Source organism: Pangasianodon hypophthalmus, chromosome 15 (assembly GCF_027358585.1).
Source record: "Pangasianodon hypophthalmus isolate fPanHyp1 chromosome 15, fPanHyp1.pri, whole genome shotgun sequence".
NCBI classification, from domain to species: domain Eukaryota; kingdom Metazoa; phylum Chordata; class Actinopteri; order Siluriformes; family Pangasiidae; genus Pangasianodon; species Pangasianodon hypophthalmus.
In genome coordinates, this window is record NC_069724.1 from 86,977 (window position 1) to 110,567 (window position 23,591).

The 23,591-nt window shown below is 42.3% G+C and overlaps 1 protein-coding gene across 4 annotated transcripts; it reads left to right on the plus strand.

Moving 5' to 3' along the window:
- The first annotated feature begins 24 nt into the window (after positions 1–24).
- Positions 25–23,583, plus strand: rad50 (RAD50 homolog, double strand break repair protein). 4 transcript variants are annotated; one of them, XM_026938615.3, is made up of 26 exons: positions 25–162; positions 2,654–2,796; positions 3,128–3,211; positions 3,391–3,545; positions 4,699–4,884; positions 5,121–5,325; positions 8,319–8,447; positions 9,134–9,299; positions 9,907–10,100; positions 11,314–11,520; positions 12,163–12,345; positions 12,609–12,766; positions 13,259–13,434; positions 13,686–13,923; positions 14,237–14,426; positions 14,878–15,004; positions 15,312–15,505; positions 15,631–15,741; positions 16,216–16,308; positions 16,399–16,512; positions 17,296–17,423; positions 17,793–18,017; positions 21,463–21,548; positions 21,797–21,939; positions 22,138–22,271; positions 22,831–23,583. In XM_026938615.3, the coding sequence occupies exons 2-26, from the start codon at positions 2,668–2,670 to the stop codon at positions 23,015–23,017; spliced, it is 3,942 nt and encodes a 1,313-aa protein (XP_026794416.3). In that variant the 5' UTR covers positions 25–162; positions 2,654–2,667; the 3' UTR covers positions 23,018–23,583. The 4 variants fall into 4 exon arrangements, with proteins under 4 accessions (XP_026794416.3, XP_053096273.1, XP_053096272.1 ...); XM_026938613.3 differs by having other exon boundaries at positions 152–232; XM_053240297.1 differs by lacking the exon at positions 16,399–16,512 and having other exon boundaries at positions 151–232.
- The last annotated feature ends 8 nt before the right edge of the window (positions 23,584–23,591 follow it).

The following is a 23,591-nucleotide window of genomic DNA, read 5'->3' on the forward strand; positions in this document are numbered from 1 at the left end:
GGAAGTGCTTTTATCCTCTCAGTCGAACTGCATTGTGGTCGCTGTAGTCCACTGCGCAAATTCACCTCGCTGTTGTAGAGGAAGTTTGGCGCGCGTGCGCTCTCCGTGCGGAAGTACGTCACAGGCGGGAAAAAGGAGGCAGTCCGGCGGTGTGCAGTTTGTGTAAGTGACTGTCACAAAGAGTGCTTTTGTAAATACAGAGTGGTTTTTATGGCAGTTCAACTTTTTTTTGGTAAATTTCATCAAGATTAAAACAGAATCGTTTTCTGTAGTTGTCACAGTGTCGTTTGTAATAATGTTTGCTTTGCTGAAGCTAATCAGCTAGCTGTAAACAGTAAATATGCACGAGACGCCTTTTCTTTCAGGCAGCTAAATGTAAACAGGCTAACTAACCCACTGCTAACTCACTGCTAACTCACTGCTAACCCACTGCTAACTCACTGCTGACCCACTACTGACCCACTACTGACTCACTGCTAACCCACTGCTAACCCACTGCTAACCCACTGCTGACCCACTACTAACCCACTACTAACTCACTGCTAACCCACTGCTAACTCATTACTGACCCACTGCTAACCCACTGCTAACTCATTACTAACCCACTGCTAACCCACTACTGACTCACTGCTAACCCACTGCTAACCCACTGCTAACTCACTGCTAACTCACTGCTAACCCACTGCTAACCCACTGCTAACTCACTGCTAACTCACTGCTAACCCACTGCTAACCCACTACTAACTCACTGCTAACTCACTGCTAACCCACTACTGACCCACTGCTAACTCATTACTAACCCACTGCTAACCCACTACTGACCCACTACTAACTCACTGCTAACCCACTGCTAACTCATTACTGACCCACTGCTAACCCACTGCTAACTCATTACTAACCCACTGCTAACCCACTACTGACTCACTGCTAACCCACTGCTAACCCACTACTGACTCACTGCTAACTCACTACTGACTCACTGCTAACCCACTGCTAACCCACTACTGACTCACCGCTAACCCACTGCTAACCCACTACTGACTCACTGCTAACCCACTAGTAACTCACTGCTAGCTCACTGCTAACTCACTGCTAACCCACTACTAACTCACTGCTAACCTACTGCTAACTCACTACTAACTCACTGCTAACCTACTGCTAACCCACTAGTAACCCACTACTAACCCACTGCTAACTCACTGCTAACCCACTACTAACCCACTACTAACTCACTGCTAACCCACTACTAACTCACTGCTAACCCACTACTAACTCACTGCTAACCTACTGCTAACCCACTACTAACTCACTGCTAACCCACTGCTAACTCACTGCTAACTCACTGCTAACCCACTAGTAACTCACTGCTAGCTCACTGCTAACCCACTGCTAACCCACTACTAACCCACTGCTAACCCACTACTAACCCACTGCTAACTCACTGCTAACCCACTGCTAACTCATTACTAACCCACTGCTAACCCACTACTGACTCACTGCTAACCCACTGCTAACCCACTACTGACTCACTGCTAACCCACTGCTAACCCACTACTGACTCACTGCTAACCCACTACTGACTCACTACTGACCCACTGCTAACCCACTACTGACCCACTACTGACTCACTGCTAACCCACTGCTAACTCACTACTAACTCACTGCTAACCCACTAGTAACTCACTGCTAACCCACTAGTAACTCACTGCTAGCTCACTGCTAACTCACTGCTAACCCACTACTAACTCACTGCTAACCTACTGCTAACCCACTAGTAACCCACTGCTAACTCACTGCTAACCCACTACTAACCCACTACTAACTCACTGCTAACCTACTGCTAACTCACTGCTAACTCACTGCTAACCCACTACAAACCCACTACAAACTCACTGCTAACCCACTGCTAACTCATTACTAACCCACTGCTAACCCACTACTGACTCACTGCTAACCCACTGCTAACCCACTACTGACTCACTGCTAACCCACTGCTAACCCACTACTGACTCACTGCTAACCCACTGCTAACCCACTACTGACTCACTACTGACCCACTGCTAACCCACTACTGACCCACTACTGACTCACTGCTAACCCACTGCTAACTCACTACTAACTCACTGCTAACCCACTACTAACCCACTGCTAACTCACTGCTAACCCACTACTAACCCACTACTAACCCACTGCTAACTCACTGCTAACTTGGTGATAACTACTAGTGATTCTGTTCTTCAGTATTTTCATGTGAGTTTGTTCTTTGAATATTAAGTGGGTTAACAGGTTTCCTTCAGGGGTTAGGGCTAGGGTTAACTTGGTTAGGGTTAACTTGGTTAGGGTTAACTGGGTTAGGGTTAGCTTGGTTAGGGTTAACTTGGTTAGGGTTAACTGGTTTAGGGTTATGGTTAGCTTGGTTAGGGTTAACTGGGTTAGGGTTAGCTTGGTTAGGGTTAACTGGTTTAGGGTTATGGTTAGCTTGGTTAGGGTTAACTGGGTTAGGGTTAGCTTGGTTAGGGTTAACTGGGTTAGGGTTAGCTTGGTTAGGGTTAACTGGGTTAGGGTTAGCTTGGTTAGGGTTGAAGGTGCTGCTGATTTACTGCGTGATGTGAGCTGAGGGAATGTTAACGATATTAATGTGTAATATCTTCAGCTCTCAGAGTCACGATGTCAAAAATCGAGAAGATGAGCATCCTCGGCGTGAGGAGTTTTGGAGTGGAGGATAAGGACAAGCAGATCATTTCGTTCTTCAGTCCTCTGACGGTGCTGGTCGGCCCGAACGGAGCCGGAAAAACGGTTTGTTTTCACACCTGCTTTATATTAACTGCTCTTTCCTCCTCGTCAGCACGAGAGGCTGCAGGGGTTTTTAAAAATCTGACAGATTTAAGAGCATACTGTTTTGCATTAAAAAAAAAAAAAAAAACACGGGCTGGAATCTGTGAGTCGTTCCGGACAAATCCGATGACTTTTAAGGGGGTGAATACTTTTGCACAGCACTGTAATTATTTCTGTCTGCTGAAAATGGTGCTTTAGTCTGACTCATGCTCAGCTGTATGTACAGAACTGTTTAAACATTTAACGCTGTCTAGGGTTAAAACACAACAATGCTGTATTTTTCTTTTTGCAGACTATTATTGAGTGTCTGAAATACGTCACCTCGGGAGATTTTCCACCGGGAAGTAAAGGAAACACTTTTGTTCATGATCCGAAGGTAGCTAGTTTTTTTTAAATGGTGTTTATTGTGTTTGCAGTGGAGCAGGTGCCATAATGAATTGTTAAAGAAACTGTATGTTTATATGCTGTATTAAGGCACATTGCTGTGTTTTGTGTGAATATAAATGTTGAAGGACAGCTGTGTAATATGTGTGTGTTGTTACTGGATTTCTGCAGGACGCCCATGAAACAGATGTACGCGCTCAGATCCGGCTGCAGTTCAGAGACGTTAACGGCGAGCCTGTAGCAGTTCAGCGTTCCATGCAAAGCACACAGAAGGGCAAAAAAGCGCCCGAGTTCAAAACCCTTGAAGGAGTCATCACCAGAATAAAGTGGGTTTAATAATAATTCTCTGTTTAAGAGTTTTCATCCCGGACTTTTGGGCAGCGATCTTACACCAGCGTGGTGCTGCGCTGTCCGCAGAACACCTGAAATCATTACACCATTAACACTGATGTAGGGGTGTGTGTGTGTGTGTGTGTGCGCGCGTGTCCGCGTGTGTGTGTGTGTGTGTGCGCGCGTGTCCGCGTGTGTGTGTGTGTCCGCGTGTGTGTGTCCGCGTGTGTGTGTGTGTGTGCGCGCGTGTCCGCGTGTGTGTGTGTGTGCGCGCGCGTGTGTGTGTGCGGTTAATTAAAGTTCTCTATCCTGAGAATCATTTTCAGTCTTACTGATCTAACAGAATTCTGATATACAACTGAATTTTCTCTCACATTGAAATGAAACTAATAGACATTAAGTGTGAGTTTGGGGTTAGAATCGTTTGAGCTGTAGCTTCACTGCTCACAGAAAACTGCTTGAACGTTTGCTTGAGTGAACTTCTCATGCCTTACAGACGGGTTTAAAGACTTTTACAGGGTCAGTAAGTAAACTACACTGTGAGAGCCTGCAGTTGTGCTGCTGAGTCTGTGAGAGACTCGGAGTATTCTCTCTGTACACAGAAGCTCTATCACACGTGCACAAACAGGATGAGCGCTGAAGCACTGCAATCACTGAGTGTGTATCACAAGCAACTTTTTATTACTTAGCAGTTTCATATCTTTCATATCTTCTAGTGTGGTTTTGAAACCTGGCAAAAGAAGCACCTGACCTCATTTTATTTAAAGATCATAACAAGGGAAATTGTTTTGATGAACTGCTGTAGGTCACATGCAATCTTCTTAACAAGTGTGTATTTATATAAATATTCAGATCCTGATAGTTCCACCCATGGAGGTGCGGATTCAGTCATCCAGATCTGTGTGTGTATATTTGTGATTGTGTGTATGTCTCCATGCGTCCCTGAGCTCAGGTCACTGTCTGTGTGGAGTTTCAAATGAGTTTCAAAACGTGTGTGTGTGTTCGTGTGCATGCGCGCATGGACTAGTGTCTCATCCAGGATGTACTCCTTCCTCACGCCCAGTGTTCTTGGGATAGACTCCGGATCTGCAGCGACCCTGATTCGGATAAAGTGATTGCTGATGATGAATGACTGCTTTGTGTCCACAGGCATGGAGAAAAGGTTAGTCTGAGCTCAAAATGTGCTGAGATAGACCGTGAGATGATCTCAGCTCTGGGTGTTTCAAAAGCAGTGCTCAACCATGTCATCTTCTGCCACCAAGAGGAGTCTAACTGGCCTCTCAGCGAAGGAAAAGCCCTCAAGCAGAAGTTTGATGAGATTTTCTCAGCGACGAGGTACATTATCCTGAGCACGACTAACATGTTTACGTCACTGAGCACAGCTTGGTCTGTAGTCCATGTACTCTATCCAACCTTTAGTCACACACTTTTAATTTATTTTTTTAAGGCCAGGGTTGTTTTTTTTTGTTTGTTTGTTTTTTTGTACTTTCTCATCCTGATTTGTTTTTCTTTTCCATTCAGTTGCCATACTAACAGTCCACCTTTATTTAGCAATGATAATTCTCTCGAAGGTACATCAAGGTGCTGGAGACCCTTCGTCAGTTAAGGCTGAAGCAGGCCAACACTGTCAAATCCTGTCAGATGGAGCTGAAATATCTGAAGCAGAATAAGGAAAAGGCTCAGGAGATCAAGGAGCTGCTGTCCACTAAAGAAGCTCAGCTAGCAGCTTCTAAAGAAAGTGTCCAGCGCATTGAGAACCAGATCGACCCCATGGAGGTAAGACGGAGCTGCAGGGAGGCTGTGATGGATGTGTATTGAGTTCTGGTCACATAGTAATAAGTGACATGATGAAAGATCAGCAATGCAAAGTAATCAGTTCATTCAAAGCAATTAAAATCATGCAGATGCAGGTCAAGAGCTTCACTTAATGTTCACATCAAACATCAGAATGGGGGAAAAATCTCAGTGACATCAACCATGGCGTGGTTGTTGGTTTGAGTATTTCAGAAGCTGCTGATCTCCTGGGATTTTCACACACAACAGTCTCTAGAGTTTACACGGAACCTGAGATGCTTTTCTGCTCACCACAAATGTAAAGAGTAGTTATTTGAGTGACTGTAGTCTTCCTGTCAGCATGAACCAGTCTGGCAGTTCTCCTCTGAGCTCTCTCATCAACAATCTGTTACTGCCTACAGAACTTTTTTCTCTGTGTAAACTCTAGAAACTGTTGTGTGTGAAAATTCCAGGAGATCAACAGTTTCTGAAATATTCAAACTCGTCTGGCACCAATAACCAAGCTCTTGACCTGGATCTGTATGATGTTATGTATTGCGCTGCTGACACATGCTAGGCTATCAGATAATTGCACGAATGATTCCTAGCAAAGTGGCCGGGGGGCGTGTGTGTGTGAGTGAGTGAGTGCGTGAGTGAGTGAGTGTGAGTGTGTGAGTGAGTGAGTGCGTGAGTGAGTGAGTGTGAGTGTGTGTGTGAGTGCGTGCGTGTGTGAGTGCGTGCGTGTGTGAGTGCGTGCGTGTGTGAGTGAGTGCGTGTGTGAGTGAGTGAGTGCGTGCGTGCGTGTGTGCGTGCGTGCGTGTGTGCGTGCGTGAGCGCGTGTGTGAGCGTGTGTGTGAGTGAGTGAGTGCGTGTGTGAGTGCGTGCGTGTGTGAGTGCGTGCGTGAGTGAGTGAGTGCGTGTGAGTGAGTGCGTGTGAGTGAGTGAGTGCGTGAGTGAGTGCGTGTGAGTGCGTGCGTGAGTGCGCGTGAGTGCGTGCGTGCGTGAGTGCGTGCGTGTGTGCGTGAGTGCGTGCGTGTGTGTGAGAGCGAGTGAGTGCGTGTGTGTGTGAGAGCGAGTGAGTGTGTGTGTGTCTGAGTGAGTGCATGTGAGCGAGTGAGTGAGTGTGTGTGAGTGAGTGCATGTGAGCGAGTGCGTGTGTGAGTGTGTGTGTGTGAGCGAGTGCGTGCGTGTGTGAGTGTGTGTGTGAGCGAGTGCGTGCGTGTGTGTGTGTGAGTGCGTGTGTGAGTGAGTGCATGTGAGCGAGTGCGTGTGTGTGTGTGAGTGTGTGTGTGAGCGAGTGCGTGCGTGTGTGTGTGTGTGAGTGCGTGTGTGAGTGAGTGCATGTGAGCGAGTGCGTGTGTGAGTGTGTGTGTGTGAGTGTGTGCGTGTGTGTGAGTGCATGTGAGCGAGTGCATGTGAGCGAGTGAGTGCGTGTGTGAGTGCGTGCGTGAGCGAGTGCGTGCGTGAGCGAGTGCGTGCGTGTGTGTGTGAGTGAGTGCATGTGAGTGAGTGAGTGAGTGTGTGCGAGTGTGTGTGTGAGTGAGTGCGTGTGAGTGAGTGAGTGCGTGTGTGCGAGTGCGTGTGTGTGAGTGTGAGCAAGTGCGTGCGTGTGTGAGTGTGTGTGTGAACGAGTGCGTGCGTGTGTGTGTGTGAGTGCGTGAGTGTGTGTGTGTGTGAGTGAGTGCATGTGAGTGAGTGAGTGTGTGCGAGTGCGTGTGTGTGAGTGTGTGTGTGAGCGAGTGCGTGCGTGTGTGAGTGTGTGTGTGAGCGAGTGCGTGCGTGTGTGTGTGTGAGTGAGTGCATGTGAGTGAGTGAGTGCGTGTGTGAGTGTGTGCGTGAGCGAGTGAGTGAGTGTGTGCGAGTGCGTGCGTGTGCGTGTGAGTGAGTGAGTGTGTGCGAGTGCGTGTGTGAGTGTGTGTGTGAGCGAGTGCGTGCGTGTGTGTGAGTGAGTGCATGTGAGTGAGTGAGTGTGTGCGAGTGCGTGTGTGAGTGCATGTGAGTGAGTGAGTGAGTGTGTGCGAGTGCGTGCGTGTGTGAGTGTGTGTGTGAGCGAGTGCGTGCGTGTGTGTGAGTGAGTGCATGTGAGTGAGTGAGTGTGTGCGAGTGCGTGTGTGTGTGTGAGTGAGTGCATGTGAGTGAGTGTGTGCGAGTGCGTGTGTGTGAGTGTGTGTGTGAGCGAGTGCGTGCGTGTGTGAGTGTGTGTGTGTGAGCGAGTGCGTGCGTGTGTGAGTGCGTGAGTGTGTGTGTGTGTGAGTGAGTGCATGTGAGTGCGTGTGTGAGTGTGTGCGAGTGCGTGAGCGAGTGCGTGTGTGTGAGTGTGTGTGTGAGCGAGTGCGTGCGTGTGTGTGAGTGCGTGCGTGTGTGTGTGAGTGAGTGCATGTGAGTGAGTGAGTGAGTGTGTGCGAGTGCGTGTGTGTGTGTGAGTGTGTGAGTGTGTGTGTGAGCGAGTGCGTGCGTGAGTGTGTGTGTGAGCGCGTGCGTGTGTGTGTGTGTGTGTGTGAGTGAGTGCATGTGTGTGCGAGTGCGTGTGTGCGAGTGCGTGTGTGAGTGAGTGCGTGAGCGAGTGCGTGTGTGAGTGTGTGTGTGTGTGTGAGCGAGTGCGTGCGTGTGTGAGTGAGTGCATGTGAGTGAGTGCGTGTGTGCGTGTGTGAGCGAGTGCGTGTGTGAGCGAGTGCGTGTGTGAGCGAGTGCGTGTGTGAGTGAGTGAGTGCATGTGTGAGTGTGTGTGTGTGTGTGTGAGTGAGTGCATGTGAGTGAGTGAGTGCGTGTGTGAGTGTGTGCGTGAGCGAGTGCGTGTGTGAGTGTGTGTGTGAGTGTGTGTGTGTGTGTGAGCGAGTGCGTGTGAGTGTGTGTGTGTGTGTGTGTGTGTGTGAGTGAGTGCATGTGAGTGAGTGAGTGCGTGTGTGAGTGTGTGCGTGAGCGAGTGCGTGTGTGAGTGTGTGTGTGAGCGCGTGTGTGAGCCTTTCCTTCAGTGTGTACTTCCTCTGCATTTTTAGAATCGGTTGAATGACATTGATGACAATCTAGGCAAAGTCATGAAACTGGATAATGACATCAAGGCTCTGGACAGCAGGAAGAAACAGATGGAAGATGACAATCGTGAATTAGAGGAGAAGATGGAGCAGGTAACGCCAAACTATTTATCCAAAAACTGCATGATCTGTGGTGTAACCCTCAACAACTGCAGTCAGAGCTGCACAGAAGGTCAGATGCTGAGGGAGATAGATGGCTCTAAATGTCAGCAACAGGAAATTACTCTTCGTTTATGTTTTTGATGTGACATGGTATTGTTTTGCAGTTTACTTGGTTATTCATTAGTCATTAATCAGTGATGATATACAGAACGCAATTCGGTGTCCAAGCAACCTCAAATTCAGTGTCCGTGTAAAATTATAAACCTTTGGAGCGGACTGAAAAAAAAGAGAAGAAGTGCATTAGCAAGTGAAAGCAGTGTGTTTGCCCAGTCCCATGGTTCGGCTCTCTGGAAACTGAAAGCCATGGAGCTGATGTTGGACATTTGCTGCATATTCAAGTTTCTCTCTTCTTTTTCTCATTAAATAAATGTCTGCAAATGATAATGTAACTTCTGCTATAGTGATTCTGGTTAACAGAATTCTGAATAAAGAGAGTGATTTGGTTTGATACGTTACATTTGCTCAGGATAACAAATTTTAAAGAATAGAATAGTTTTTCCACTAAACACTTTTAAATTTGTGTCCAACAAAGAACTATCTCCATATTACACTTACTGTTTTCTCTCTCCGCTACACACATACATTTTAAACTTGCTTTTGGTTTTGGCCACTTGTAGGTGTTTCAGGGTTCAGATGAGCAGCTGCAGGAGATGTATGAGAATCACCAGCTCACTGTGAAGAAAAAAGAGAAGAGACTCACAGAATGTCAGCGTGATCTGGAGAGGGCAGGTCGTGAGTGCCAGAGGATGAACTACATCAAATCAGACCTTCTCGTTGAACAGGGTAAGCAATAACGTTCTCCTCTTCGTGACTGTAGGGTTCTGTACATGTTTTCAGCCAGTGCACGTAAATACCAGTCATCATCGGTGATTTGCAATTGAATTGCTGGTTTTTATTTTATTTACATATAAAGTTTTCTGATTAGACTGTGTTCTGATAGTTTAGTTGCTGTATTTCATACTCAGATTTAAAGGCTCTTAGTGTGGGAAAGTGTACTTATTAATTTTTGTACATTTAAATTTGTCTTACCAAGAAGAGTACAGCATCAGTTATGAAAGACTAATTTAATTTTGTTTAATGCGTGTTCACTAAATATATCAATAAATGTATGTAATTCTAATAAATTCAGTTAAGATGGTGAGGTATAGCACCTAGAGGACTGGAGTAGTGGAGTTTATTTCAGGTGCTAGTCGTTAAGAGATGACTACAGAATGCCAAGCACATACACCTGCAATAAATAGTGATTTAATAGAATATATTTTAATTTTATGAAAAAATATCAACTGATTGGGATGTTGTGTTCATTTCTGAGAATCAGTTAAATAAATTTTAACAGTTGTTGGTCACCTGAACTCCAGGCTAAAGATGTGTATTGTGTTTGCTCATGAAGGTCGTCTCCAGATGGAAGCAGACAAGCAGGTGTTGCATGTAAAGAACCGAGATGCTCAGGTGAAGTCATTAGCTTCTTACCTGGAAATGGAAGGATATGACAGAGCTCCTTTCAATGAGAGACAGCTCCAGAGCTTCCATAAACAAGTCAGAGAGAGACAGGATCAAGAGGCCGAGGCTCTCAACAGGGTTATGGTGAGCATTTCTTAATACGCTGTATAATTTTTACCTTTTGCCAATGTGATTTTCAGCAAGGCCATTGAGAATGCACTGAAACTTTGTAAACTGTAACTGCATAAGCAAATGACAAAAATAGGACATTTGAGATAGGGGTTTTTAATAACCCTAAAAGAAAAGCTCTAGTAGATAGAAAGCAGCCTCAGGGACGAGCTGTGAGAGTAGAGCTCAGGTGGCTGAGTCATGTTAGTGGGAAGTTAAAAAGTTTTTTAGGACATACTTGGAATGAAATTTTATTTTCCATTGTTGAATTTCTACCTAGGTAAAATACTCCACTTATTAGAGAAGAGGAATAAAAATCTGCTTAAAATGTTATTGGTAGTAAGCAACAACAAGAGGATTTCTGCAGCAGGATCCTACAATGAAAACAACTGACTGAAATTGTGAGAAAAATCTAATGAAGGGAAATATCAGCTTGTATGTTGTGTCTAAGAATGAATTTTTTAATTTTATAAAAATAGGGAGAAATGGACTTTTGTGTCCACGTCATGGTGGTAAATACAGTTAAGTAGATTGGACTGTAATGAGTAGGCTTGAATATATTGTGTAATCCTTGATGTCTGTAAAATGTACATGAAAATACGTTTCCAAGCTAAACACGTCCACTGTTTAGCTTTTACGTACCTTCCAGATATAACTACACAAACATAGATACAGTATGTTAGATTTTGTCTGGGATATTTCAATGATTGCTTCAGAGATACAGGAGACACGTGAATATGATGGGTTATTTATTTATTTATTTTTATTTTAAATATATGTATGGCAGCGGTCAGACTAATTGCAGGTAGCATTCCCTATGTTTACTTCTGGTAGTGGTTGCTTTCACTTCACAGTCTTTATCTAGGTGAATTTTGACCTGTGAACTGTGAACTGTGAACCAATTGAAACCAAATGAGTGATCCTGTTTGGTCAGTAAAAAAAAATCCTTGAGCCGCTGCTAATTATTAAGTAGCGCTCACCAGACTTTTGCCTAACAGTCTCGTCCTGTTTTTTCTCTCTGCCTGCTTTGATTTTCTTGTTAGGAATGTTAGCACCTCTGAGGTGATGACTTCCAGATAGAGTATAGCAAAAGGCAAAAACAGTGAATTATATTTTAATTTGTAGTATGAACAATAGTCTTTAAAAATTTTAGGTTCTTACAACATAAAATGACTAAACTTTGTTCCAGACTGATCTACAAGAGAAAGAAACACAGAAGCAGCAGAACATTGATGAGATTCGTGATAAGAAGACAGGCTTAGAGAGGACCATCGAGCTGAAGAAGGATATACAGGCCAAGAAGCAGCAAGAGTTAAAGAACATCAAGTCTGACCTACAGAGACTGGAAGGTTCCTCATCCAGACTTCAGGAGCTAGAGGCTGAGCTCACAAAAGCAGTAAGTGTTCATCCATAATTTCTCTGTACCTCAGGTATATTCTGTGCTTCTGTGAATGAAAATTCGTGTACACTTAGGACACTAATCAAGTGCTCATTAAATCTGAGTACCTTGGTGAGAAAAACAGAGCCACTTGTCTACCTTCATGGAGTACAGTACACTGCAGCTTGAAGTTTATCTAGCCAGCTAACATTAGATGGTTATCTTACTCTGTAGGCTTTTCTAATCCTGCAGAGTGAGCACATTTACACTGTAGGATCCGTATACAGCACACAAACATAGAGAGATAGCTATTTAACAACAACAGATCTCTCTATTTCATCTAGAACTCAGTAACTGTGACAGACACGTAGATGTGAACAGTAATGTTCATGTTCTCAAAACACTTAATCACATTCTCGACTTCTTGGCCTGCGTCTCAAACTGTGTTCTACTGTATGGAATAGTAATGACACCACTCGGTACCGACATACTATTTAGTGCATAGTTTGAGGTTTGTGTGTTGCATTGTCTTGCCATTCTCAACAAAATGTTCACAACTTGCAATAGCATTTTTCTACCAGAAAGAGCTTCTATAAATTCAGAAGTATAAATATATTTATATGTAAGACAATATTTATATATAGTTATAACCGTGTGTAGGAGCGAGAGCTGGAGAAGGCTGTGCAAGATTCCACTGTGGACCGTCTGAAGATGGAGGTGCAGGAGCTACAGAGAGAAAAGGTGGAATTGGACCAGGCCCAGCGCAAACTCGACCAGGAAATGGAAACCCTCAATATACACACCACAGCACGCACACAGATGGACATGCTGAAGAAAGATAAAGTGAGCGCATTCACATTTCACCTCCTAATTAATCACTGTCAGTATTACTCCTTTAATTACATCGATGGCAGGCATTCATACATATTCATCACTTTAATACTAAACTGACTAACTGGCTGCCGATTACTGATGTCGGAAGTTGTGCCAGGCAGTAAAAGCAACGTAGTGATAAGACTAAAATTAAAAAAAAAAAAAAAGAATTTATTCTTGCTGGTAAATATAAATAAGATGAGAAATATTTGTATTTCAACTGTGGCATCTAGACTGATAAAGAAGATCAGATAAGGAAGATCAAGTCCAGGCACAATGAAGACCTGGTTTCTCTTCTGGGCCACTTTCCTAACAAGAGAGAGCTTGAGGACTGGATTCATAGCAAATCTAGAGAGATCAACTCTATCAGAGAGAAGCTGAGCAAGCTCAAGTGAGTCTCAAGATCTAATTCATGCCCTTCAGCTATCACATCTACATTGTGTTGGAATAATGGTTTCATTATTTTTGGATATCCAAATGACACAATAATTAAAAAATCATGGTTAAATAGTTATACTTTAATAATAATGTTTCATTACAAATTCACTGATTACCTAAAGGTAAAGCCTGATTACATTTATTTACCTCAAAACTTAGGAGGATGTATTAAGGTTTGGGAAAACAAGTGATCTGTGCATAACCAGAAGCAGTGCATTGCCTTCAGAGCATTCCAGAATCTGAGATTTTTAGAGAGTTAGACACATGGCTGCTAGTGTACAGTATAAATGGGTTGTGAGATTAGCCATTGGAATGAGATATGTTAGCTTGGCCTGGAGAATGCTTCAGTGTTTTCTAATCTCTTATTGGGCTCTGGCCTCACTTTAACACACATGACTCCATCCTATTATACTTTGTCCCATTTGGTCTGTCTGTAATGTGTTAGTAAGGAGCTGGCATCCAGAGAGCAAACCAAGAGTCACTGTACAGCTGAGATTCGACGCAAAGAGCAGCAGGTGGTCAGCTACGAGGAGAAACTCTTCAATGTGTGCGGTAGTCAGGACTTCCAGTCTGATCTGAGCAAATTGCAGGATGACCTGGAGAAGTGCTCCAAGCAGAGAGGTATGCCATGGAAGAGCAATGTGGTCATATTTTAAGGGATACATAATTCCTTTTACTTGGAAAGTTGTTTTTAGTCATGTTTCAGTTCAAACAGTCTGTAAATTTTAACCAAAATATTCACAATATTTCTTAGTTTTGTTTAATTGATCTAAGGCATGAGAACTTTCCACTATCTACACCATTCTACCTATTTCTTGCTGTCTGGATTTTGCTTCTCCCTCATTTTGTCTTCTTTGTAATTTTGTAATCAGCGATGCTGGCGGGGGCCACGGCCGTGTACACCCAGTTCATCAGCCAGCTGACGGAGGAGGGAGAGCCGTGCTGCCCGGTGTGTCAGCGTGTCTTCCCCTCAGAGGCTGAGCTCCAGGACGTCATTAATGACATGCAGTCCAAACTGCGTCTGGTGCCGGACAAGCTGAAAAACACGGAGCAGGACCTGAAGAGGAAGGAGCGCAAGCGTGATGACATGATGGCCCTCAAACCCGTCAGGTCAGTAAGGTTCCTTTGGCCTAGATGTGGCCCACATTAACATCTGTCCTCTGACCTACATAATGTCATAACACAGCATGTTATTGTTAAAAGATTATTAAATCAACATACCCTGCTTTCTTGCTAAGATCAATACTATTTTGATTTTTTTTTTTTCTTCAAATTACTCCAACCAAACAATTTAACTCTTGTATTGCCATTACAGTAATGTTTTTTTATGCCAGCCTTTTTTGAAAATATGCAAAAAGTAAATATATTATCTTGGATGGTTGTCATGTTACATCATGTTGTTTTTATTTTGTTCCACACACAGACAGTCTATTGCAGAGCTGCAGGAGAAGGATCTGCCAGAGTTAAGGAATAAACTGCAGAGTGTGAACCGTGAAATAGAGAAATTGAAGAAAGACACTGAGGAGCAGGAGAGTCTGCTGTCTCTGTTGATGTCTGAGGAGGACACGGCCAAAGCCTGCCTACAGGACATTTCCCTCATGGACCGCTACCAGGTCTGAGGTCGCTCTGAAATTATAAAATCGTAGCATCACATTTGAGTGCATCCTTAAATGCAGTGAATATTCTGTAGTTTGTTTGGTTTAATTTCAGTTCGTTGTCATGTAAGTGCTATGCATTTAATTATTTGATGTATACTATTATATGTAAATCCCACCCTGAAAGTTAATTTAATAACTATTATTAATATATCACTGTAGTGTTACTCACTCCAAATTCCACTATTTGTGGATATTTAATATATTTAATATTTTAAATAGTGAATGCGTTTGTGTCTCGGTGAATGTTATAGTGGGAGTTAGAATGTTCAGATTGCTGCCAGTCAGTGTTTTTATAGACCTACCAGGCAACCCTATCACTGAATCACCTTTAAATGTTTATAAAACTGTTATCAGTGTAATGGTTTTGATACTGTAACTGAAATGTCTAACTTTGGTTGAATCATAGCTGGATCTGAAGGATGTGGAGAGGAAGATAGCGGGGCATACAGCCAAGCTTCAGGGTGTGGACCTGAGCCGCACAATGCAGCACGTCAGCCAAGAGAAACAGGAGGTTCAGCATCGCCTTGACACCAGTATGAGCTCTGTGCATTTAACACCATACACCACCTACATTAGCATGAACAACAGACTGTAACTGAAATAGGTTCTGCACAACTCAGAATAAACACTTGAGTGTTCATTATCAGTCTTTTCTTCATAAATCTCAGCCATGGCCTTCTGTCTACACAATGCAGAGTGCAGTATTTCTAACATGAATGTGCATTTCTGCTTTTTAGTGAGAGTTCCTTCATCTGGTTCTTGGTCTGGATGCAGCTTTCCACAGTATTTTGTTCTTTATTAGTCAGATCTGTATTTTTTTTTTTCTTTTTCTGATCTCAGCCTGCAGTAAGATGGAGCTGAAACGCAAACTCATCCAGGACCAGCAGGAGCAGATACAGGCCCTAAAGAGTAGTGTGAATGAGATCCGTGCTGAAAAGCTTCAGATTTCCAGTAACATGCAGAAGCAGCAGCAGCTGGAAGAGCAGTGTTTGGAGTTTAGTGCAGAAATTCAGCAACTGAACAGAGAAATACGGGTAACACTCGCACAAGAGCGCTAGCTTCTCTTACTGCTTTGTGAGATACTCTATCATGTGATAAAGAGAATGCTGAATGAAAGGGTTCGTTTTGTTCCAATAAACTTACCATTTGTGTGCTGTAGGATGCCAAGGAGCAGGTCTCTCCACTGGCCATCACTTTAGAGAAGCTCCAGCATGAGAAGCAGGATCTGATTGAGCGCAGAAAGCAAAAACAAAGTGAAGGCCAGGAGAAGGTGTGAACTTTTCTGTTTATACTGAATACTTTAAAGAAAACTTTACAAAACAGTAGGTGCTAACAGCCATGCCTGTCTTGTCAATGTGGTGGCTGAGGTTATACCATGTTTCATTTTGTGGAAACCTGCAGTGGTCCATGTGGTGATAATTAAAGGGAAAAAGAAAAAAAAAAAAAACCATAAAGTAAACTGTGAGCTCAGCTTCGGTGCACATTGCCATAGATTCTACAAGTAATATCACTGCGAGTGCTTCCACGTATCAGTCCCAGATCTTCCTTTTTCACATTCTCACTTCTCGCTGTTTTCAGTCTGTATTTAACTCTTCTACTCTTGATAAGAAAGAGTAGTGAATAAAAACAGAGACACTGAAACAGAATGTATATTCTGGTTTACTCTGTCCTATTTATGCATTAAAGCCATCAATAGCCATTACGTTACAGATGATTAATAATATATTTTTTTAATTTATCGTAGATTGATGCTATCAAAGAGAGAGTTAAAAATTTGGCCATTTTAGAAAGAGAAATAACCAAGTACATTGAAGAGGGCAAGGATGACTACAAGCAGGTACGAGATTCACTTCTCCCATTGTATTTTCTCTAATGTCACATTCTTTTACTCTTAAATTCTTTTACATTTACCTTTTTCTTTATTCAGCAAAAAGAGGCAGAACTTCAGGAGATAAATGCTCAGCTGATTGAAGCTGAGAAACAGCGAGAGAAAATCAACATCGACATAGCTAATATCCGGCAAGATATAGACACTCAAAAGGTAGAGAGGCTTTCTCTAATCATCCTCTTTCCAGAAACACAAATGAATAGTGATGTGCGTGTTTGTGTTCCATGCGTGTGTGTCCGTGTTCCGTGCGTGTTTATGTTCCGTGCGTGTTTATGTTCTGTTCGTGTTTGTGTTCCATGCATGTTTGTGTTCCATGCGTGTGTGTCCGTGTTCCGTGCGTGTTTATGTTCGGTGCGTGTTTATGTTCGGTGCGTGTTTATGTTCGGTGCGTGTTTATGTTCGGTGCGTGTTTATGTTCTGTTCGTGTTCGTGTTCCGTGCGTGTTTGTGTTCCATGAGTGTTTATGTTCTGTGCGTGTTTGTCCGTGTTCCGTGCGTGTTTATGTTCCATGCGTGTTTTTCCGTGTTCTGTGCGTGTTTATGTTCCGTGCTTGTGTGTTTGTGTTCCATGCGTGTGTGTCCGTGTTCCGTGCCTGTTTGTGTTCCATGCGTGTGTTCGTGTTCCATGCGTGTGTGTTCGTGTTCCGTGTGTGTGTCCGTGTTCCGTGCGTGTTTGTTCGTGTTCCGTGCGTGTTTATGTTCGGTGCGTGTTTGTTCATGTTCCATGTGTGTGTCTGTGTTCCGTGTGTGTCCGTGTTCCGTGCGTGTGTGTCCGTGTTCCGTGCGTGTTTGTTCGTGTTCCGTGCGTGTTTGTTCGTGTTCCATGTGTGTGTCCGTGTTCCGTGCGTGTTTGTTCGTGTTCCGTGCGTGTTTGTGTTCTGTGCATGTTGCAGTGAAAGAGAATGAGGTTTTTGTGTTGTTTCTTTCCTGCTCATAGGTCCAAGAGCGCTGGCTTCAGGATAATCTGACCCTGAGAAAGCGTGTGGAGGAGCTGAAGGAGGTTTCCAAGAGGAGAGAGGTCTTACTGAAGGAGATGGGCAACATGCAGGTCATGGAGCTACGCAAGTAATTAGCTCTTAATCTTAAGTTTATTGGATGTAATGGAATTTTTTTATTCTTTTAAACATTATAGTGGCTCATATTACCACTGCATTGTTATACTCTCTGTCTTGACAGCGAGACAAAAATGTTTTGGTTCCTCACATTTTAGTGACATGTAGCTTAACCTGGCTTTTTGGACTGGAAGCGTAAGTTTCTTTTTATGAGCTGTACTGCAGCAGAGGTGGACGAAGTGAACATTTTGTTTAAAAGGAGCAGAGGGAATTAAAATATATGGTCTACTGGTTTGTTTGCCAGATTCCAGACTAGTGTCTACATGCTTCAAACATTTCTTGTGTTAAAGAAAGGACATTAGGTTGCATTTTGTTTGACCAGTGAGCGGCGGGAGTTGGAGCGGAAGGTGGAGGACCTGAAGAAGAATCGCAGTGTGGCTTTGGGGCGACAGAAGGGCTTTGAGGAGGAGATCCTGCGTTTTCGCAAGGAACTTCGTGAGGATCAGTACTGCCAGGCTGAGGAGAGATTCCGGGACAAGATGATAATCATGAGGACCACTGAGCTAGCTAACAAGGACCTGGACATCTACTATAAAGCACTGGACCAGTAAGTGAGTGGTGAATAGTCAGTAATCTATAACTGAATAAATGTTTTAACTGCTGAATAACAAAAGCTGAATAACAAAGAGTATTTATTATTGCTATTAGGTAAGCAATGTAAAAGCTGAAATCTTTGCCCACTAGCAGCTGTTCTTAGGGGGCCAATCACCAAAAGTGCATAGGCACCCTATTGTTATTCTACCTTTTCTTATTATTATTCTTCTTCCGCTTCTTCTTCCGCTTCTTCTTCTTCGTCTGGCTAGGGTGTCTATGGCAGCCCATAGAACCATCTGGTAAAAAGTTATGAAATTTGGCACACTGTTTGGGGAGGGAACATTCCTTGGCCCAAATGACCAACTTTGGGCCAATTGCTGCCACTGCTAATGTGGAAGTACATTTACGGTCATAACTTTTGAATTGTGTGTTCAAAATTTAAAAGCCATCCTTGGATTCCCTGGGTCGAGACGAGTTCGACGCACCCTATGCCGTCAATTTCTGCCTAATTAGATTTTCTGCCATCTTGGATTTTTTCAAAAACTGTTTTTTCACTACTCCTCCTACAAATTTTATCCAATCATCACCAAATTTGAGTAAGCCTCACAAAAGTTCTTTTTTGATATTTCGATATTCCAAACAGTTTGTCCATAATGGGCCAATGAATCTGACAGTGACACCACCAAACAGGAAGTGAAGCTGTATCTCAGCAACGACTTTGCGCATTAACACTTCAGGACCATGACCTGAGGCTATGCAACAAATTTCAACAAATATGCAACAAATATGAAAAAATATTTTAGATCAGAGCAGTATCAAGCATGACCAAAGGTCAAAGTAGCAACTGACAACATTTGTTCGTCTAGACCTTTCCTCGTACAATCAGAGAATTCCACCACTGTCCGTGTTCAAAACACACACATGAGTGAAACTACACATCACTCTTGAATCCCTTTGCCTAAAGTTATGGCTCTGCTTTCCTGTGATTGCTTCGGCAACACCTGTAGCGTGTCTGTGAGCACCGAGTCTGGGTGCTTGGCCCCCGAAAATGCTGTCAGTAATTGTCAGTGTCTTTCTTTTTACTTTCTTATTTCTCATTCTCAAGAAAAGGCAGAACATAATGTTTAAAAAAAAAAACAGGTAAAAGCAATGGGGAAAAAAATGCAACTGCTTAAAGTACATAACTGCTTTTAAATCAACTAATAAACTTAGCTAACCCACTGCTTAAAGCTCCAACGCTCCAATGTGCTTGGCAGAGGTTCAGGTAATGTGGTTAAAAGCTGCAGCTAATGTAATTAAACTCAAAAGAACGATGTGATAATTTTGTGCCTTAATACAGACGGATATGGAAAATAAGCGAGAACTTGAACTCTTGGGAGGAGGAGACTTCACGCAGTTGTAATCTTTATCATCTCCTGATAATGTCTCTGGAGGTGAAACATATCGTGTTTGCAGGCGGAAAAAAAAAAAACACAGAAAGTCTTTGGCTCATGTTTCGCCTGTGAGCTGTGGTCTCTTGTTGCCTGTAAAGATGTTATTTAAGTCTTGATATGTGTCTAAATGTGAGGTGATTGTGTGTTTTGCTGACAGCTGGTCATACTGAGCAATTCATTAGATTAGATTAATCTTTATGCTCCTGTTTGTCTCAAGAGTTTCTTGGCCAAAAGCTTACCGTAGAGCCCTGTTTATGGACAACAGTGATCTTATTAACCAAAAGAATAAAGTCTATTTGGCTTGTTGTCTTTTGGTTTCTCATCTACACTAAATATATGAATAGTTCTGCTGGATCCGTGGTTGAGCAGAGAGAACGTTTTGTTGTTGTTGATTTTGTTAACGCTAAACTATTACTAGATGCAAAATTGCTTTTGCTACTCAGATAATATCTGCTCGCTGTCAGTCTGTTTGCTACGAATGGAGGCTGATAAATTATGCATAGCAGACAGACTTCAGTTAATCATTGTACGTATATGTGCGTAAAGAAAGTACATATATTTGTACACACACACACACACACACACCACACACACACACGCAATGGAATATTCCTGCAGTAATATGGTTAGTGACACAGAGGGCAATGAGTTATCACTACCTTCTCAAAATAAAATAAAAACAAAACCTGTGTCCATGATGTCACAGTATTCAGATATCAGATTTACATTTCATGATAAGCAAACACTCCTGGTCAAAGCATCTTGTAGACAATTCGTTAAAAAAAAAAAAAGAATCAAGAAGCTATTCTTAAAAATTAGGAATAAAATGAATAGGAGGCATTTGCTTGATGAGGTAGGAGATAAGCCTTCTATTATGACTTCCTGATAGATCTGAGTATTCATGTGATTTATTAATTAATTGGATTATTTTAAAATATATAATAGCTACTACTACAGAACTCTTAACTAGGCTTAATTAAAGTCATTAACTGCAATACCACAAGAAATAACCTTCAGTGGAAACATTCCTCTAGACCGCTGTGGTTAATATGAATATTCACATTTTACAGATTTCTACTGATGTGTCGTTTATTTCAGTACACCACTCACACTACTGAATACAGCGTGGGGATCTTCCTCCAGGTCGTTCGCTTCCACCATGATATCAGTCGACCTGCTGCTGGTGGATTCAGTGTCTGAGATGAGATGAATAAACGTGGAGATATTCACTGTTGGAAACGCGGTTGTTGGTGAATAAGCAGAGAGAGAGAGAGAGAGAGAGAGGGTCTGAAAAGTGATCAGATGTTTTTCACACACATGTTCATAATTAAATGGTTGAAAATGTATGAAATATTATTGAGTATTGTGTTTGTGCTTACCTCTGAATTTTCTCTAAATGTCATAGTTTCACATTTAGAGTGAACTCTGACCCTGAGCACTGGATGTGAGCGTGATGACTGGTCACAGATCTTGTTATTCAGGGTTTTATCTTGTTTGGTTTTGTTTTGATAAGAGATCAGTTTGATAAACCATAAATGTACTAAAATGTGTAACTGCAGTAAATACTTGCATTCAGCAAATCACATTTTCCTTCAGACCGCTATCACGCATTACCTTTATTATAGCCTGAGATCAATGTAAAGCACCTAGTTTGAATACAGACTTTCTTTATTTTTTAAGTATTTCCATGTTTAGTATCTGTAGAACTGAAAGGATATTCATGCAAACTGCCATCCGCTCATCTAGGTAGCTTTTCTTATCTGCTCAATCCATCACACTCTCATGATGATAAGCATCAGTGTGCTTTCTGTATCTGTGTGATGGGAAAGACCAAGCTCAGATTTTTTAAAAGTCTGAAATATTTTCAGTATGAATCTGAAACGCTCATTATTAATGTATTTTTTGAATATTTCGTTTTGTGTAAAACACATTAGTCTCATTAACAGCGCTGAAGCAGCACTTGTGTGTATGGAATACTTTGCATTTTTAGTTATTTTAAGAGTCTGTATATCTACAATTTTACAGAACAATCATGAAGTTTCACAGTATGAAGATGGAAGAGATCAACAAAATCATTCGAGACCTGTGGAGGAGTACATATCGTGGACAAGGTCTTCTACAACAAAATGGCTTCACTCGATGAGTCTCTTTCTGATGGATAGATTAGCAGTAGTGAAAATCACACTTCATTTTATGAATTTACAGCTAAATACATGAAAGTCAAACATTTCTTTAACCTGAATGAATGATCTAATTCACATTTGAAACATTAAATGCCAGAAAAGACCTGTTAACGAAAACATGCTCTCTTGTGGAAATCATCCTAACGTCATCTGTATGCGTGATTGATTTGTTTCAGATATTGAATATGTAGAGATCCGCTCTGATGTGGATGAAAATGTCTCTGCTGGTACGAAGAGACGAGTCTACAACTACAGAGTGGTCATGGTCAAAGGAGACACAGCTTTAGACATGCGAGGACGCTGCAGTGCTGGACAGAAGGTGTGTCAGTGTCGTTAGACTCGTGAAACATGTTAAAATTTAGTTGAAATCAATATCTGACATGTTTGAAAGCTTATAAAACCTAATCCATAGCCTGTTTTGTTTTAAAGTCTTAATGCAGGAAACCATTAAAGTCCCTGTAGGTGATTAACGTGTGTGTTGTTTTTAATTTACCTCATGGTGTGTGTAATTTCACAGGTTTTGGCGTCGCTCATCATCCGGTTGGCTTTGGCAGAGACGTTCTGTCTGAACTGTGGAATCCTTGCACTTGATGAACCCACTACCAATCTGGACAGAGAGAACATAGAGTCTTTAGCCCACGCCTTGGTGGAGTAAGTGTATCTCACATCATCTGTTGCTTCTTTGGAATATATGGACAGAAAGTTTGGTTGATTTGTATCTCAAAAATACATTAAAAAAAAAATGCTTTTTCTGGGCCACATTACAAATATAATATACTCATACCATTCATTCATTCATTCATTCATTAATCTATCTATCTATCTATCTATCTATCTATCTATTTATTGATGGATGGATGGATTTTCCCCAATTTTCTCCCTAATTTTTGTCCTGGCCGAATCCGAACAACCAATCAGGTCTCCCCATCATACCACAGCTAGTCACCGGGGAGAGTGAAGTTTAACACCTGCTTCCTCTAAGATGCGTGAAGCCAACCAACTCACTCAGGAGCCATAAACAAATTTCCCTTACTCCCTTTCCCTTGTAATGTCCTTTACAAGCCTGAATCCCAGGCCCTGATGGGTTTTAGAGTTACTGCTGTAACCCGTGGCATGAATTACTGTGGCAATACTGTTGTATGTCTCAGGATTGTGCATGCAGATTATTCATTATATCTCTAACATCTGCTGTGTTCTTTCTCAATGGCAGAATCATCAAGAGTCGCTCTCGGCAGCGTAACTTCCAGCTGCTCATCATCACCCACGATGAGGATTTTGTGGAGCTTCTGGGTCGCTCCAACTACATGGAGCACTTCTACAGGATCAAGAAGAACCAAGACCAGTGCTCCGAGATCTCCAAGTGCTGCATCACAAGTCTAACCAGCTACCTGCGCTAATACACTCAGCCTACATCACACACAGGAATGAAGATTTAACGCAGGGAAGTGTGACTGATGAATACAAGTGAAATTTAAAAACCGTAAAGGATTATATCCAAAATTAAACAAAAAGCATAAGGACTCACTGGTCTTTGCAACACTACTGAATTATGTTCAATTTTAGTTTTGAAAAGTTGCTTAACTATTTCGGTTACTTTCTTTGTTAACACTGTACACCAAAAAAAAATTATTATATAAGACCACACTTAGCAAGTCTGTAAAGCCTGGATATACACAGTATATATGGCCATTACAGGGGAAACCACGTTGCTCTGACATGCTAATTTCGCTAGTACGATAAACAGTGAAATTCCACTTCATTGTACTGATATTTGTATTTTTACTGCAGGATAAAACACAGGAAACAATCACTTAATAAAATGAACATCATCTCTGTATTCAATATAAAACTTGTTAGAATTATTAACCATAACTTTGTGTTCAACAATAACTGTTTGTGATTTGAAAGAAAAGATAAATCTGGATGTATATTGAATGTTTGTTAAAATTTGAGAAGAACCAAAGTGTTGTC